General features: G+C 49.3%; 1 protein-coding gene across 4 annotated transcripts in view; it reads right to left on the bottom strand.

The window, feature by feature from the left end:
* STIM1 (stromal interaction molecule 1) overlaps positions 1-18,449 on the bottom strand; it is a 93,781-nt gene that overhangs the window by 13,406 nt on the left and 61,926 nt on the right. For all 4 annotated transcript variants that reach the window (XM_039358733.1, XM_039358734.1, XM_039358736.1 and 1 more), the window contains exons 4-5: positions 10,987-11,098; positions 7,357-7,472 (exon numbers count right to left, since the gene is read on the bottom strand). In XM_039358733.1, the coding sequence (XP_039214667.1) occupies positions 7,357-7,472; positions 10,987-11,098 (228 nt within the window). The remainder of the gene's footprint in view (positions 1-7,356; positions 7,473-10,986; positions 11,099-18,449) is intronic.

Raw genomic sequence — 18,449 nt, 5'->3', positions numbered from 1 at the left:
CAAGGGTAGTACCAATAGTCATAGGCGCCTTGGTTGCAATCCCAAAACAACTGGAGCACCACTTGAACACAATTGGCATTGACAAGTTCGCTATTAGTCAATTGCAAAAGGCGGCCTTACTAGGAACTGCTTCCATCCTGCGACGATATCTGTAATACCATCAAACATCCACATCTGCCTATCCCAGGTCCTGGGTAAGGACTTGATAGGTAGACGAAATGCCAAATCCAGTCTGAACATCTGGCTGACTGTGCGATGATCAATAATAATAATAATAATAATAATAATAATAATAATAATAATAATTCAAGCTGACAACATCAAGCACACTGAAGTCAAGAAAAAGATTAGAGGTGAATACATCAAGAGAGTGAAGAAGATCTTAAAGTCCAAACTCAATGGAGGAAATACCATAAAGGCAATCAACACCTGGGCAATCCAGTCATTAGGTACACAGCTGGAATAGTGGACTGGACTCAAGCAGAACTAAAAGCAATGGATAGGAAGACCAGAAAAATAATGACAATGAATCATGCCCTTCATCCACGCAGTGACATTGATAGACTTTATCTACCAAGGCAAATAGGTGGGCGTGGAATGCTACAAGTACATCAGATGGTTGAAGAAGAAAAAATGGCTTTGGAAGAATATCTGAAGAACAATGATGAAGATGCACTGAAATTAGTATATCAGGAAGGCTTACTGACTACTGGAGAGACCAAACTGGCCTACAAGAAAGACCAAATGAAGAACAGAATAGAGGCATGGGAAGACAAAGCACTACATGGCCAATACATTAAAAAAATAGCTGGGAAAGCAGATAATAACAAGACCTGGCAATGGCTAAGAGCAGGAAAATTGAAGAAAGAGACCGAGGGACTAATTCTAGCTGCACAAGACCAAGCCTTAAGGACAAATGCATATAAAGTCAAAATTGAGAAGACAGCAACAGACAGTAAGTGCCGCCTATGCAAAGAAGCTGAAGAAACAGTGGACCACTTGGTATGCTGTTGAAAGAAGATTGCACAGACTGACTACAAGCAGCGGCATGACAAAATAGAACAATGGTGCATTGGAAGATCTGCAAAAAATATCATTTGCCTGTAAGCAAAAACTGGTGGGATCATAAAATAGAGAAAGTCATAGAAAGTGATAAAATTAAACTGCTCTGGGACTTCAGAATTCAAACAGACAAGCACCTGCAACATAACACCCCAGACTTAACAATTGTCGATAAGAAGACAAAAAAGTCTGGATAGTGGATGTGGCAGTGCCTGGAGATAGCAAAATAGAAGAGAAAGAACTGGAGAAGATAACAAAATACAAAGACCTACAAAGAGAAATAGAAAGACTGTGGCAAAAGCAAGCAAGGGTAGTACCAATAGTAATAGGTGCCTTGGGTGCAATCCCAAAACAACTGGAGCACCACTTGAACACCATTGGCATTGACAAATTCGCCTTTAGTCAATTGCAAAAGGCGGCCTTACTAGGAACTGCTTCCATCCTGCGACGATACCTGTAATACTATCAAACATCCACATCTGCCTATCCCAGGTCCTGGGTAAGGACTCGATAGGTAGACAAAATGCCAAATCCAGTCTGAACATCTGGCTGACTGTGCGATGATCCACAATAATAATAATAATAAAGTTGGAAGGGACCTTGGAGGTCATCTAGTCCAACCCCCTGCTCAGGCAGGAAACCCTATACCATTTCGGACAAATGGCTGTCCAGTCTCTTCTTAAAGACTTCCAGTGTTGGAGCATTCACCGCTTCTGGAGGCAGGTGGTTCCACTGGTTGATTGTTCCAAGTGTCTCCGGCAGAGACGTCACCCTGAGTCCTGGCCGTGATTTCCAAGCCCTCTTCAGACATGCAGCTCCAAGAGCGGATTTTTAGGGTGTCCTTTTGGCTTTTAGTTAAAACCAGCAACAGCAACTCAAGAGGCCGTACTGTCCATGAATTTTGGCCAAGGCTCTCAAGAAGTTAGAAAGCCGCACCGATGTCAACCAGTAAGGAATATCTCCCTGGACTTCTTGCAGAGAGACGGGTGGCAAATAAATTTAATAAACAAACTTACAGCCATCGGTCTGGAAGTAGCCCAAAATGCGGTTTAGAAAGAGATTAGGAATGTTTTCAGTTTGCAGCAAGATAAAAATCTATGCATAAAGAAAGGAAGGAGCTGGTCTTCTCAAAATGAAAAAAAAGAAAAAAGCATAGCCAAGAGTCCCAGGGGTACGCCATCTTGGCTCTTTTATGACTCGTGGACTTCAACTCCCAGAATTCCTGAGCCAGCCAAGCTGGCTCAGGAATTCTGGGAGTTGAAGTCCACGAGTCATAAAAGAGCCCAGGTGGCCTACCCCTGGCCCCAAGACTGTTCTTTTTTGGCAATAGGTAGCAATACTCAATCTTTGCACCAAGTATTAAGGAGTTATTTGTTCTTCATTCAGCCTTATTGTTCTTAATCAAGCAGGATAATTGCCTTATCGCTGGCATGAGCTGGCAGCTTCCTTGAGTAAAACAGCAGAAGGATAAGCAGGATTTTTTTTTTTCACGGAGGGGGAGCAAAAGCCCCCGGGGAGTCTTCAGGCCTTAAAAAGGATCCAGTGGTGGGGATCCACTGCTGGTGACCCACAATGGGATTCTCAGACAGCAACCTCTGTGCAAACACAGGCCAAATCTGCAGCACTCTGACGAGGTAAACAGAGGCTAGGCCGAATATGGAGACCAAGCGACGCACGACAGGAATGTTGTTGGAGCAAGTGCTGAGGAAGGAGGGCGGACCTGCTGGAGCATGTCTTCAGGATCTCCTGCATCTCCAGGACCGTTTCCAAAGCTTGCTCAGGGCTGGGCCAGGAATCCACCAAGTGGCATCATCTTCCCTTCCGATCAGAAGCCAAGACAGGCCATCGTGCAGGTTCTTCCACCATGCAGGGGAAGGGTCCCTCGTGGGGGTGGGCTATCAGCAGAGGGACAGGGACCTTCTAGATCCGGTTCCCACCCGTCACAGGGCTGGAAAGCCCTGATTTTTGGGGTGCAACCTGCTTTTCTAGAACATGGAACCAGAGAGCCGGAAGGGACCTTGAGAGGTCTTCTAGTCCAGTGTTTCCCAAACTTGACAATTTTAAGGCATGTGGACTTCAACTCCCAGAATTCCACAGCCAGCAATGCTGGCTGTGGAATTCTGGGAGTTGAAGTCCACATGCCTTAAAATTGTCAAGTTTGGGAAACACTGTTCTAGTCCAACCCTTGCCCAAGGCAGGAGACTTTACTGCATCCCAGGCAAATGGCTGTCCAATCTTTTCTAATGATGGAGGGGCACCCACAACCTCTGCAGGGAAGCTGTTCTATTCATTAATCCTTCTCCCCGCCAGGAAATTTCTCCTCCGTTCCAGGGAGGATCTCCTCCTGACGGTCTTCCACCTGTTGCTGCTTGTTCACGTATTGTGAAACACGCAACACGAGGAGAGGTTCTCCAGGAGCAGCACGGCAGCCCTCTGGCTGCCAGCTCGCTCGGAGCAGTTCCAACTCCTGCTCACAATGGAGCAACCTACAACGGAGCTGTCACCGGCGGCCCATGCAGGATCAGCGGGTGGGGATGGACACCTTCCACCTGGGCTTGTGGCTTGGCAGAAGAAGCCCCACGAAGGGCCGCTCTGCTCTGCAGCAACCAGCCCAGGCTGGCCTTCCTGGAAGGAGCACCTGGAGCAGCCGGGCTGCCCTGGGCTGAGCTTCCATCCGACAAGGCTCACAGCGTTGGCTCTGCCCTGCCGGAGTGGCAGGGGAGCCTTCGCTGAGGTAAACTTGCTTTTCACCAGGGTGCCAACATAGCACGGCTTTAGACGGGCAGTCCTCATGACCTCAAGTGAGCCCAAAGGTTCCCTGGCTAAGACAGACTGTTGGCAAGTGAGTTTTGCCTCACTTTACGGCCTGTTTCGCCACGGAGTTTAAGCAAATCACTGAAGTTGTTAAGTGAATCTGGTTTCCCCGGCTGGTCAGATGGTGGCAAAAGGCAATGCTGGCGTGACTCTGGGTTGCTGCCATCATGGTCAATGCATGCCAGTTGCCAGGCAACCAAATTCTGATCACGTCACCAGTTTGATCTTTTTTCCCCAAGAAATTGTTGATGTAGGGCAGGGGTAGGCAACCTTGGCTCTTTTATGACTCGTGGACTTCAACTCCCAGAATTCCTGAGCCAGCCATGCTGAGGGGAAAGGGAGAGGCTTCCCAGCTGAGCCAGCCTGGCTCAGGAATTCTGGGAGTTGAAGTCCGCGAGTCATGAAGGAGCCATAATTCCCCCATGCTGGCTCAGGAATTCTGGGAGTTGAAGTCCACGAGTCATGAAGGGGCCAAAGTTTCCCCCATGCTGGCTCAGGAATTCTGGGAGTTGAAGTCCACGAGTCATGAGAGGGACATAGTTCCCCCATGCTGGCTGAGGAATTCTGGGAGTTGAAGTACATGAGTCATGAGGGGGCCATAATTCCCCCATGCTGGCTGAGGAATTCTGGGAGTTGAAGTCCACGAGTCGTGAAGGGGCCAAAGTTTCCCTCATGCTGGCTGAGGAATTCCGGGAGTTAAAGTCCACGAGTCATGAAGGGGCCATAGTTTCCCCATGCTGGCTGAGGAATTCTGGGAGTTGATGTCCCAGCTGCTTTAGAGCACTGGAGAGCTTAAGTCTTGAGGACTGCTTCATTTTCTTTGGTAATAGTGTTAGCACTGTCATCTTCAGGGATGCTTTTTGACGTTGCAGTGATGGAATTCTTTGGTAGTACTGTTCATTCATTCAAACAGTCATCTCTCCCATTTTCCATAGTTATGTGGATGGATTCCCCTCTGCCCCTTTGCATTTAGTTTACGTGTGTTCTGCTTTATCTGGTCACTGAAATAAATATTTTCTATCTACCTTATGAAAGTAAAGCTCTTGCAGTCATTTCCTACCAGCTCATCCTTCTCACAGGATTGTTACGATGATACAAACTAAGTCAAAGATGCTTCCTGGTGCTTTTTGAGAAAATGCCGGGATATAAATAAGCCCAGGTAACAGCGCAAGACTTTGAAGAAGGAGAAAAGACCCTTTTCCCTCAACAAAGCCTTTATTGAGTTTTTTATTTGTTTCTTTTTTTCCCCAAGAAATTGTTGATGTAGGGCAGGGGTAGGCAACCTTGGCTCTTTTATGACTCGTGGACTTCAACTCCCAGAATTCCTGAGCCAGCATGGGGGAAAGTTTAGCCCCTTCATGACTTGTGGACTTCAACTCCCAGAATTCCTCAGCCAGCCTGGAGGACACTATGGCCCCTTCATGACCTGTGGACTTCAACTCCCAGAATTCCTCAGCCAGCATGGGGGAACTATGGCCCCTTCATGACTGGTGGACTTCAACTCCCAGAATTCCTCAGCCAGCATGGGGGAACTATGGCCCCTTCATAACTCGTGGACTTTAACTCCCAGAATTCCTGAGCCAGCATGAGGGAACTATGGCCCCTTCATGACTGGTGGACTTCAACTCCCAGAATTCCTGAGCCAGCTTGACTCAGATTGGAAACCTCTCCCTTTCCCCTCAGCATGGCTGGCTCAGGAATTCTGGGAGTTGAAGTCCATGAGTCATAAAAGAGCCAAGGTTGCCTACCCCTGATGTAGGGAGCAGTGTTTCTCCACACAGGCCCCCTTAAGATGCGTGAACTTTGACTCCCAGGTAGCCCATGTTGGCTGGGGAATTCTGGGAGTTGAAGTCCGCAGGTCTTCACGGGGCCTGTGTGGAGAAACACTGGTGTGAAGAGCTGAAATGAAGTGCTCCAGGTCCAACAGCAAATAAACACACAAAAAAATAGGGCCAATATATCCACTCGAATTTTAAACAAATCGTAAAGTGGTTAAGGACTCATAAGCCGTTATATACACAACTCGGAAATCTCTCAGCATTAGAAGAATATACAGATGCAGTCATAATCCCTTGAGGTCTCTCTCTGTCCTTTCTCTAAACTATTCCTTTAAACTACACACAGACACACACACACACACACAAAACCGCCACAGAATTCATCAAATTAAGTTTGAAAGCCTCCAATATGCAGCAAATGAGTTCGAACGGATCAGACTGCCCGTCCTCTCCTCAAAGGCCATAAAGAGACTCCACCCCAGCCAGGCCTATTTACTTCTTCAGTGTACCGAGAGCTTCCTGGTGATAAAATAGGAACACTCCCAGTAAAAGCGTGTGAGTTCCAACACAAACACAAAGACACACCCAGGTAATGCAACTAGGAAACAAAACAAAGCAAAACCCTCATTGCATTTACAGGCAATCCTCGACTTACGATCACAGCTGAGTCCAAAATGCCCATTGCTAAGAAAGACAATTGAGTTTTGCCTCGTTTTACAACCTTTCTTAGCGCCATTGTTAAGTGAATCACTGCAGTTGTTTACGTAGCTACAGAGTTGTTAAGTGAACCCGGTTCCCCCCGTTGACTTTGCTTATCGGGAAGTCGCAAAAGGGGATCACGTGACACACAGATATCCCGGGACTCTGCGACCGTCATAAATATGAACCGGTCGCCAGGCGTCTGGATTTTGATCATGCAACCTGACAGTTAGAACAATTAACCAGCGGAACCACCTGCCTCCAGAAGCTGTGAATGCTCCAACACTGGAGGTTTTTAAGAAGAGACTGGAATGAAATGGTATAGAGTTTCCTGCCTGAGCAGAGGGTTGGACTAGATGACCTCCAAGGTCCCTTCCAACTTTATATTATTATTATTATTATTATTATTATTATTATTATTATTATTATTATTATTATAGTGTAACTGCAAGATAAGCAGTGTATAAATTTAATAAACAAAATAAATAAATAAGAACTCTGAGCCACAGGTGCTCCTCGACATACGACTGTAATGAAGCCTGCCCATCACTGTCGCAAGCCGTCTTGCAACCTTTTTTTCACAGAAGGCAGGAGGGGCCCCACAGAAACCACGTTTGCCCTCCAGCTGCGTTTAAAACTGGGCCCCTCCCCAGGACACGGGGGTCCCACCACGGAGGGGCAGCCTTCCAGCGTTTTCTCCCCCACTTCCCCCTCGCCGGAGAGTCGCAGCTGGCCTTCACGGCGTCACTGCAAACCTCAAAGAGTTGTGATCACGCTCACAACCTCAGAAACGCGAGGGCCAAGCCAGAAGGGAGGAGGTCACAGCGCTTCAGGGCTGCTGGGAAATCCGTCCCAGCCTTCGGTCCTTCGAGGGGCTTGAACTCACATTCCCACAATTCCTTGGCTTTAGCTTAGCTCAGGGCGACGGGAGTGGAAGTCCGAGCCCCCCCCCACCTCCCGAAACCTGGCTTCCAGCATCCTGGCACGCGGGAGGGTCACTCACGGAGAGGCGGGCCGAAGAGCACGGTGTCCAGGGCTTTCAGCTGCAGCTTCTGCCGGTGGCTCCTGTCGGTCATCTTCAGGAGCGTCCCGGTCATGGTGGCGTTGGTGATGGCCAGCCTGCAAGGAAGAAGCACAGAGTGGCCAGCTGAGAGAGAGGTCAGAGCTCCACTTCCCTCAACAGAATCTGCTCAAAAGGATCTCTGCAGCTCAGGCTTCAACTCTGGGGTCCGACAGGCTCTCTGAGCTGGGCGGTTTTCTTGCAGACGTTTCATGACCCAACTAGGTGACATCGTCAGTGCTAGAAGGGTGGAGGAGGAGGAGGGAGGGAGGGAGGGAGGGAGGAAGGAAGGAAGGAAGGAAAGAAGGAAGGAAGGAAGGAAGGAAGGAAGGAAGGAAGGAAGGAAGGAAGGAAGGAAGGAAGGAAGGAAAGAAAGAAAGAATAATAATAGTAGTAAAGTTGGAAGGGACCTTGGAGGTCATCTAGTCCAACCCAGACTATGGGGTCCTTGGTGCTCTCTGAGCTGGGTGGTTTTCTTGCAGACGTTTCATGACCCAACTAGGGAACATCATCAGTGCTACAAGGGAAGAGGAGGAGGAAGGAAGGAAGGAAGGAAGGAAGGAAGGAAGGAAGGAAGGAAGGAAGGAAGGAAGGAAGGAAGGAAGGAAGGAAAGAAAGAAAGAAAGAAAGAAAGAAAGAAAGAAAGAAAGAAAGAAAGAAAGAAAGAAAGAAAGAAAGAAAGAAAGAAAAGAAAAGAAAGAAAGACTATGGGGTCCTTGGTGCTCTCTGAGCTGGGTGGTTTTCTTGCAGACGTTTCATGACCCAAGTAGGTGACATCATCAGTGCTAGAAGGGAGGAGGAGGAGGAGGAGGATGGCTTCCTTGGTGCTCTCTGAATCTGGTTTTCTTGCAGATGTTTCATAACCCAACTAGGGAACAGCATGAGTGCCAGAAAGTTCCATAGAACCACTTGAATGATGAACGTCCTACGCAACCTTCTAGCACTGATGCTGTTCCCTAGTTCGGTCATGAAACATCACCAAGAAAACCGCTACTCTCAGAGAGCACCAAGGACCCCACAGGATCCACTCAGGTGCGCTGCTGGCCACAGGAACAAGATCAGAGGCCGTTTCCTGGTCTTTCTCAAAGTTTTGAAGGCAACGTCTGAACGGGACTTCCTAAAAGAGGAACGATCCCTGCTGGAGGATCTCAGCAGAGTTGCCAAATCCCAGATCCAGCCCTCTTAGCACCTCAACTGCATGGAAGAGAGAACACAGGTGGGAACACCTGTCCAGCTTCCACAAGGGTGGAGAAGAAGCAGATCCAGCCAAGTAGGTGTGACTTCCCGCTGCATAACCTCCCTCACTAGGAAAGGTCCATGCGAGGCAGGGCAATTATTTTCCAGGAGGACTTGGGTCTCCAGACTGCACCCCAATCCTGCCAGATCCCCTGCAGGTGCCCGTACCTGCCTCAACCGGTCTTGAAGGCACATTCCCAATGGGTGACACTTTTGGGAACCGAGAGCAGGAGAAACGCCAGCCTGCCCCTTCTCCTGTACTACCAGCGCGTCAAACCTTGGCAACTTTAAGACGTGTAGACTTCAACTCCCAGAATTCCTCAGCTAGTATGGCTGGCGGGGCAATTTTGGAGTTGAAGTCCACACAGCTTAAAATTGCCCAGATTGAGAAAATCTGGACTAGGGCAGGGGTCCCCAATCTTGGCCCCTTTAAGACCTGTGGACTTCAATTCCCAGAATTCCCCAGCCAGCTGGGAGTTGAAGTCCACAGGTCTTAAAGGGGCCAAGGTTGGGGACCCCTGGACTAAGGGACCCTTCTTGTCCCTTCCAACTCTCTCATTTAAGGCCGGCTGGGGAATTCTGGGAGCTGAAGTCCACAGGTCTTAAAGTTGCCCACCCGACTTTTTCAGTTGTTCCCTTCTCCGCTTGTGCAAATTCCCCCAGGAAGCCTGAAAACTAGAGATCCCAGGGGAGACGCTCTAGTAAATTTTGCGCATTTCACGTTCCTTTAAGCCAGTGGTTCTCAACCTGTGGGTCGGGACCCCATTTGGGGTCGAAGGACCATTTCACGGGGGTCGCCAAACAACGCAGTCCGCCGTTTTTTCCCCCTTTTCCTTAGCTGTGCTACTCCCTTTTATTCTATTGGCTTTCGAAAGCCAATAGAATAGACTCTCTTGAATAGAGTCTAATTCTATTGGCTTTTGAAAGCCAATAGGAATTGTCCAGGCTGTCTCTGCCCTGCTGAGCCCGCCAAAAGCCCCAGTCTGCAAACGGTGCTGCACCCGTTGAGTAGTCCTCGACTTACGACCAGTTGAGTAGTCCTCGACTTACGACCGGTTGAGTGGTCCTCGACTTAGGACCGGTTGGAGGTCGCGGCATTAAAAAGGTTGAGAACCACTGGTTTAAGCTTAATTGATCTCACTGGGGATCACTGTGCTCCAAAAGCTTCTTTAACCCCCCCCCCCCAGCCGCATTTTCTTCTTTCAGGTCAAGGAAAAGTAGAATTTCAGGAGAGGCTCCGAGAGTGGCAGAAGGAAAGGAATTCTACATCACACAGGAAAAGATCGCACAACTTCTGGGGTGTTGAAAAGTTTTAGATTTTTCTTTTCTAATGCATCCATCCAAGGATCAAGATTTCTTTTATGGGGGTGACGCCAGACAGAAAAAAAAATCTTGTTTACTTTTATGTTCATTTAATATTTGCTTTCGGTATTTATATATACTTAGTACTGCTACACTAAAGGAACTGCCCTCCTTTGGAAAAGGAACTGCAGATTTCTTGGGAAAGGGAAACTCCTGGGCCAGACACAGGAAAGGCCAAGGGTTCAAACTCTGCACATGGGCAACCACGGACAAAAAAACAGCAGAAGAAAAGCCAGTGGGTCTAATGGTTAAGGTGCTGGTCTAGGAGTTCTAGTCCCGTCTTGGGCAGAAAAACCAGCTGGGTGACTTTGGGCCAATCACCAGGAGGCAGTGAGTTCTAGTCCCGCCTCAGCCATGAAAGCCATTTGGGTGACTTTGGACCAATCACCAGGAGACAGGGAGTTCTAGTCCCGCCTCAGGCATGAAAGCCATCTGGGTGTTTTTGGACCAATCACCACGAGACAGGGAGTTCTAGTCCCGCCTCAGGCATGAAAGCCATCTGGGTGACTTTGAGCCAATCACCAGGAGACGGGGAGTTCTAGTCCCGCCTTAGCCATGAAAGCCATTTGGGTGACTTTGGGCCAATCACCAGGAGACGGGGAGTTCTAGTCCCGCCTTAGGCAGGAAAGCCAGCTCGTGGATTTTGGGCCAGTCCACTCTCTCTCAGTGCAGCCCACCTCACAGGGTTGTCATTGTGGAAAAATAGGAGGAGGAAGGATATGTTGGATATGTTTGCCGCCTTGAGCCAATTGTAAAATAATAAAGGTGGGATAAAAAATAAATGAAATAAAAACAGCACCGGTTTGAAAAGAGAAAGCAAATCTCTTAGCAAAGCACACGGGGGGGGGGGGCTTCTCAGGGGCACCAGCGGCCTCCCAAGACTACCGTCTCCCCCCAAGCCACTGCCACCCGCCCCGTCACCCCCTCCCCAGGTCTCAATGGCCTGGCTCTCGGGCCACGGACCGGCAGGCTGACCTGGGCATGGCGTGGCCGGTGAGCTGAAGCTTCCGGAAGGTCTCTTCGTACTGGGGGAGCTCCACGTAGGTGATCAGCCACTGCACCACCTCCTCGACCGTCCAGTTGTAGACTGCAGAAGGGGGAGAAGCAGCAGGGACAGGCGGGTTTTTTTCCCCCCTGCCGAACCCCTTCCGAACCCCCAATTCCCACAGGGCCCTCTCAGGTCTGTGCACATTCACCATGTAGTAGGGAGGGAGGAGGGAGCCTTACCAGAAGATCGTTGTGCCCCCCCACCAGGAGAGAGAGCCCCCCCTGCTTGCCCCCCCCCGGAAGGGCCTGCAAAGCTGCTTCCACCCACTGGCCTGGGGTCTCAACAGGGTGTGTGTGTCTGTGTGTGTGTCTTGCTGAGGGCGGCTGGTGGTTTAAGAGAACGTTCCGTCTTCACCCTGCTGTACACTGGCTCCTGCTTGTCTTTGTGAACTCTGATGGCAATATTTAATTTTAATGATGGGTCCTTGGTGCTCTCCGAGCTTGGTTGCTTTCTCGCAGATGTTGCATTAACAAACTGGGTAACATCATCACCCTAGCCAAGGAAGGAAGGAAGGGGAGGAAGGAAGGAAAGGGGGGAAGGGAGGGAGGGAGAAAGGAAGGAGGAGAGGGAAGGAAGGAAGGAAGGAAGGAAGGAAGGAAGGAAGGAAGGAAGGAAGGAAGGGAGAAAGGAAGGAGGAGAGGGAAGGAAGGAAGGAGGAGAGGGAAGGAAGGAAGGAGGAGAGGGAAGGAAGGAAGGAAGGAAGGAAGGAAGGAAGGGAGGGAAGGGAGGGAGGGAGAAAGGAAGGAGAGGGAAGGGGGGAAGGGAGAGAGGGAAGGGAAGAAGAGAGGAAGAGGAAGGAGGGAGGAAGGAGGAAAGGGAGGAAGGAAGGAGGAATGCAGGGAGGAAGGAGAGGGAGGGAGAAAGGAAGGAGGAGAGGGAGGGAAGGAAGGAAAGAAGGAGGAAAGAGAAGGGGGAGAAAGGAAGGAAGGAGGGAAGGTGCGGAATGCCACTCCCACCTTTGGAAATCTTTTTTCAAGAGTCTGGGGAGGGGCTTGTGGGGGGGGGGGTCTCCCATTCCAGTTAGCATTCATTTGGATCACTCCCTTGCTCAGCTCTGCTCCGTAAGGGCTGGCTGTGAAAGTACGTCATAATACATACGTATTATTGTTTATTCATTCAGCTGTGGTTACAATAAACAGGGAGGAGGAAGAAAGGTCTGGGGGGGGGAGAAGACTGGAGGTGGCGGAGACCCTCCCAGTCTGGTCGCTTTCCCTACCAGCGGAGGAAGCACAAGGGCGCTGGAGCGCTGGGCTGATCCCAGGTTGAGGGGGTCACCCCATTCCCCAAAGCCCCTGAAGAAGGCAGGACAAGAAGCAACGGATGGAAACTCATCAAGGAGAGAAGCAACCTGGAACTAAGGAGGAAATTCCTGACACTGAGAACAATTAACCAGTGGAACTGCCCGCCTCCAGAGATTGTAGGTGCTGTTTCACTGGAGGCTTTTAAGAAAAGACTGGACGGTCACTTGCCTGAAATGGCATAGACCAGGGGTAGGCCAGCTTGGCTCTTTTACGACTTGTGGACTTCAACTCCCAGAATTCCTGAGCCAGCCATGCTGAGGGGAAAGAGAGGTTTCCAAGTTGAGCCAGGCTGTCTGAGGAATTCTGGGAGTTGAAGTCCCCCAGTCATGAAGGGGCCAAAGTTTTCCCCATGCTGGCTGAGGAATTCTGGGAGTTGAAGTCCACGAGTCATGAAGGGGCCATAGTTCCCCCATGCTGGCTCAGGAATTCTGGGAGTTGAAGTCCACGAGTCATAAAAGAGCCAAGGTTGCCTACCCCTGGCATAGGCTCTCCTGCTTGAGCAGGGGGCTGGACTAGAAGACCCCCAAGGCCCCTTCCAACTCTATTATTCCACATTCTGGAAAAGCAGGTTGCACCCCACGAATCAGGGCCGCCTCATCCTAAGGAGAGGAATGGGGAAAGGGCCCAGCCAATCGACACCCGGGTGTTTCTTGCTGCCGGATTCTGGCACCAGGAAAGAAGAACTTTCTTCGGCCCATACGACCCCTTCGCCCACCTGAGCTGCCCTTTCTGGACCCCTCCCCAGCTGGGATCTGAAGCACCAGCTGACTCCTTTCAACTACAGATAGGCCTCAATCTGCAACCGTTCATCATAAACTGGCAGGAATAGCCAACACCCCAGAAGACGAACTCAGGATCCAAAAAGGTCTTGACAAACTCGAACAAAGGGCCCTGTCCAACAAAATGAGTTTCAACGTGGAGAAAAGCAAAGTTTTACATTTAGGTAGGAAAAACCCAAAGGCGCAAGTACAGATTAGGTGAGACCTGGCTCAAAAACAGCCACTATGAGAGGGACCTTGGAGTCCTAGTGGACGACCGCTTGACCGTGAGCCAGCCGTGTGCAGCAGCAGCCAAAAAAGCTAACACAATCCTGGTGGTATAAAGAGAGGCATAGAATCAAGATCACACCAGGTATTAGTAGTGCTTTATAAAAACCTAATGAGGCCACCCCTGGAATACTGCAGCCAATTTTGGTCACCATATCACAAAAAAAGGTGTTGGGGGTTTAGAAAAAATTCAGAGAAGAGCAACTAAGATGATTGAAGGTCCGGAGACTAAAACATACGAAGAACGGCGGCAGGACTTGGGTTTGGCTAGTCTAAAGAAAAGAAGAAACAGGGGAGACATGATAGCAGTCTTCCAGTATCTGAGGGGCTGCCCCAAAGAGAAGGGGGTCACGTTATTCTCCAAAGCACCAGAAGGCAGGACGAGAAACAATGGATGGAAACTGATCAAGGAGAGAAGCAACCTGGAATTAAGGAGAAACTTCCTGACAGTGAGGACAATCAACCAGTGGAACAGCTTGCCACCAGAAGTCGTGGGTGCTCCATCACTGGAGGCTTTTAAGAAGAGACTGGACAGTCCCTTGTCTGAGATGGTATATAGGTTCTCCTGCTTGAGTGGGGGGCTGGACTAGAAGACCTCCAAGGTCCCTTCCAGATCTATTCTATTATTTAGTGTTCAAAGTCACAACAGCACTGAAAAGAGGGACGCAACCGTTTTTCACCCCCTGCAGTATCCCCAGGGTCATGTGATCAAAATTCAGACCTTGGCAGCTGACTCATACTTATGACGGTCGCAGTGTACCAGGAGGGTCTGTGATCCCCTTTTACGACCTTCCAACAGAAAAGTCAGTGAGGAATCCAGATTCATTTAACAACCATGCGACTAACTTAACAATGGCAGGATTCAACCGAGGCAAGAAAGGTCGTTAAATGGGGCCAAACTCACTTAACGACTGCCTTGCTTAGCAACAGGAATTTTGGGGCTCAACTGTGGCCGTGAGTCGAGGACTCCTTGCATGTTTTTCTGCACAGCAGGAGATCCTGGCCGGCCAACTAGCTCGAATGCTACGTTTTGACCTTGGTCATAAAATAAACAAACATTTGTGGTTAATTTGGGGATGGAAACAAGCCTAAGAATAAACGGAGCAGCCCATTTCAAGGGCCACAACGGCCTTTGTTTACCTTTTTTAATTGTGCAGCTCATTTGGAAAGGAAAAGTCCCTGGCTCCAAGGGCTGCTCGTCCTCGTTTGGACTAGTAATCCTCAACACACACAAACACACACACACACACACACACACAGTGCCCGATTTGAGAGAGAAGAGAGGGCTTGCTCTGTCTCTTTGCCAACCTTCCTGCGAGGGAGGCCGGAAGGATGAAGGTCTGGGAGGAAGGAAGGAGGGCCACCCCAGCTGTTCTGCCCCCCCCCCCGGCACAGCTGGAGGGAGGCCAGGGGGGCGTCTGAGCAAAGGCCCGGCTGCCTTTGAAGGAGGATGGAGCCAAGAGGCCCCAGGAGTTCCGGAGCTTGAGCAGCAAAGGGCCTGGGCCCAGGGGCTGATTGGCCGAGGGGTCCTCAGGGAGCCCCGTCAGCAGGGATTGTGGCCCTCCCGCCAGGGCTGGGCTGCTCTGGGGCGTCAGCAGGAGGAGGGAGCCAGGAAGGCCGAAGGGCCCAGGGAGACCTCCACTGGCCTCTGCTTGGACAACTGACCTTCCTCTGGGAAAAGCGTATCCGGAGCTCAGCGTTGAGCTGTGGGGTTTTCTTGCAGATATTTCATTGCCCAACTTTTTTGGGCAATCCTATTATTATTATTATTATTATGGATCATCGCACAGTCAGCCAGATGTTCAGACTGGATTTGGCATTTTGTCTACCTATCGAGTCCTTACCCAGGACCTGGGATAGGCAGATGTGGATGTTTGATGGTATTACAGATATCGTCGCAGGATGGAAGCAGTTCCTAATAAGGCCGCCTTTTGCAATTGACTAATAGCGAATTTGTCAATGCCAATGGTGTTCAAGTGGTGCTCCAGTTGTTTTGGGATTGCACCCAAGGAGCCTATGACTATTGGTACTACCCTTGCTTGCTTTTGCCACAGTCTTTCTATTTCTATTTGTAGGTCTTTGTATTTTGTTATCTTCTCCAGTTCTTTCTCTTCTATTCTGCTGTCTCCAGGCACTATTATTATTATTATTATTATTATTATTATTATTATTATTATTATTATTATTATTATTTATAATATATATATAATAATAATAAAATAATAATAATATAATAATAATAATAAACAGTTGGAAGGGACCTTGGAGGTCATCTAGTCCAACCCCCCGCTCAGGCAGGAGACCCTATCCCATTTCGGACAAATGGCTGTCCAGTCTCTTCTTAAAAACCTCCAGTGTTGGAGCATTCACAGCTTCTGGAGGCAGGTAGTTCCACTGGTTAATTGTTCTGACTGTCGGGAAGTTTCTCCTTGGTTCTAGGTTGCTTCTCTCCTTGATCAGTTTCCATCCGTTGCTTCTTCTCCTGCCTTCAGGCGCTTTGGAGAATAGCTTGACTCCCTCTTCTTTGGGGCAGCCCCTGAGATATTGGAACGCTGCTATCCTGCCCCCCCTCGTCCTTCTCTTCGTTAAACTGGACATCCCCAATTCCAGCAACCTTTCCTTATATGCTTTAGCCTCCAGTTCCCTGATCATCTTTGTTGCTCTTCTCTGCACTCTTTCTAGAGTCTCAGCATCTTTTTTACATCGTGGTGACCAAAACTGGGTGCAGGATTCCAAGTGTGGCCTTACCAAGGCCTTGTCAAATGGTATTAACACTTCACATGATCCTGATTCTCTCCCTCTCTTAATGCAGCCCAGCCCTATGTTGGCTTTTTTGGCAGCTGCAGCACACGGCTGGCTCATATTTAAGAGATTGTCCACTAGGACTCAGAGATCCCTCTCACAATAGTAGTGAGGATGGGAGAGCGCAGCTTGCAAGATGGGGCGGCCTTGGGGAGGGTCCTGATGGACTGACTGTGAGACCCGCCCCCTCGACCTTCCTCGCACAGCGTTTCATCCAACTAGGAGAAGCTGCACCGATTGTCAGCTGGCCTTTCTGATCAGCTCAGGGTGGAAAGTCTCGCTGGAGGCTGGAGGGCCTGGCCTTCCCCTGGGCAGAGCTCCCGAGGAAAGCCCCCGTGGCCTTGCTCTCCAGGCTCAGGGAAGCAGAGAAATTTCCCCTTCCACACAAACACATGGAATTCCGCTTCAGGAAGGAAAGGGAAGGATTTGCTCAGCTGGATCAGGACCAAAGTCTGTATCACCTAGCAGAAGCTCCAGCCACCACATGGGGCAGGGCTTCTGGGGCCACAAAATAGGTCTGTCTGTCTGTCATCTATTTATTTATCAGTTTGTTTATCTACTTACCTACCCTCTTGTCTGTCTGTCTGTCTCTCTGTCTGTCTGTCCATCTACCCACCATCTACATATCTATCTATCTATCTATCTATCTATCTATCTATCTATCTATCTATCTATCTATCTATCTATCTATCTCTCTCTCTCCCTCCCTCTATCCATCTATCTATCTATCTATCTATCTATCTATCTATCTATCTATCTATCTATCTATCTATCTATCTATCTATCTATCCCTCCCTCCCTATCTATCTATCTATCTATCTATCTATCTATCTATCCCTCCCCCCTCCCCCCTCTCCCTGTCTCTATCTATCTATCTATCTATCTATCTATCTATCTATCTATCTATCTATCTATCTATCTATCTATCTATCTATCTATCCCTCCCTCCCTATCTATCTATCTATCTATCTATCTATCTATCTATCTATCTATCTATCTATCTATCTATCTATCCCTCCCTCCCCCCTCTCCCTGTCTCTATCTATCTATCTATCTATCTATCTATCTATCTATCTATCTATCTATCTATCTATCTATCTATCTATCTATCTATCCCTCCCCCCTCCCCCCCTCTCCCTGTCTTTATCTATCTATCTACCTACCTACCTACCTACCTATCTATCCCTCCCCCCTCCCCCCCTCTCCCTGTATCTATCTATCTATCTATCTATCTATCTATCTATCTATCTATCTATCTATCTATCTATCTATCTATCTATCTATCTATCATTTCTACAGCTGCCCATCGCAGTCAACGGGTGACTTACAATTCCAAATCTATATTACAATTAAAACCGCTCAGATATTGGAATGTTGCTGTCATGTCGGCCCTGATCCTTCTTTTCACTAGACCTACCCAATTCCCACAGCCCTCCCTCTTGTGTTTCAGCCTCCAGCCCCCTACTCTCCTCTGCTGCCCTTCTCTGCCCTCTTCCCAGGGTCTCAGCCTGTTTTTTGGAGCCTGCTGGCGGGAGGGGCCGGGAGCAGCTGGCTGCAAGCAGGAGATGCCCCCCCCCATAACAGGCTGCCCTCCAGGAGATCCTGGCGCTTGGCGAAGGGAAGCCAAACCAGGATAAGGGCGGAGGGAGGCTGGCCAAGCGCCTCCGCCTTATCTAAGGAAGCTCTCAGCACCCTTGTCAGCCTGACACCTGCATAGAGGGTCTGGTCCTGGTTCTTAGAGGGCCTCCCTATGTCTCCCCAAGCACCTAGACACGGCGCCTGGTCCCGGGCAGCTGGAATCGCTTAAACCAGTGGTTCTCAACCTTTTTAATGCCGTGACCCACAACCGGTCGTAAGTTGAGGACTACTCAACCGGTCGTAAGTCGAGGACTACTCAACGGGTGCAGCACCGTTTGCAGACTGGGACTTTTGGCAGGCTCAGCAGGGCAGAGACAGCCTGGACAATTCCTATTGGCGTTTGAAAGCCAATAGAATTAGACTCTATTCAAGAGAGTCTATTCTATTGGCTTTCAAAAGCCAATAGAATAAAAGGGAGTAGCACAGCTAAGGAAAAGGGGGGGAAAATGGCGGACTGCGTTGTTTGGCGACCCCTGTGAAATGGTCGTTCGACCCCAAATGGGGTCCCGACCCACAGGTGGAGAACCACTGGCTTAAACTGACCTTCTGGGTTGGGCAGAAAAAAGTCTAGCCAGGAGTTTCCTGCTGCAAAGGGATTTATTT

This window comes from Crotalus tigris, unplaced genomic scaffold, assembly GCF_016545835.1.
Source record: "Crotalus tigris isolate CLP2741 ecotype Arizona unplaced genomic scaffold, ASM1654583v1 scf7180000019065.834497, whole genome shotgun sequence".
Classification (NCBI taxonomy): Eukaryota; Metazoa; Chordata; class Lepidosauria; order Squamata; family Viperidae; genus Crotalus; species Crotalus tigris.
Note: the sequence above shows the minus strand (reverse complement) of the source record. Positions and strands in the feature narration are given on the sequence as shown.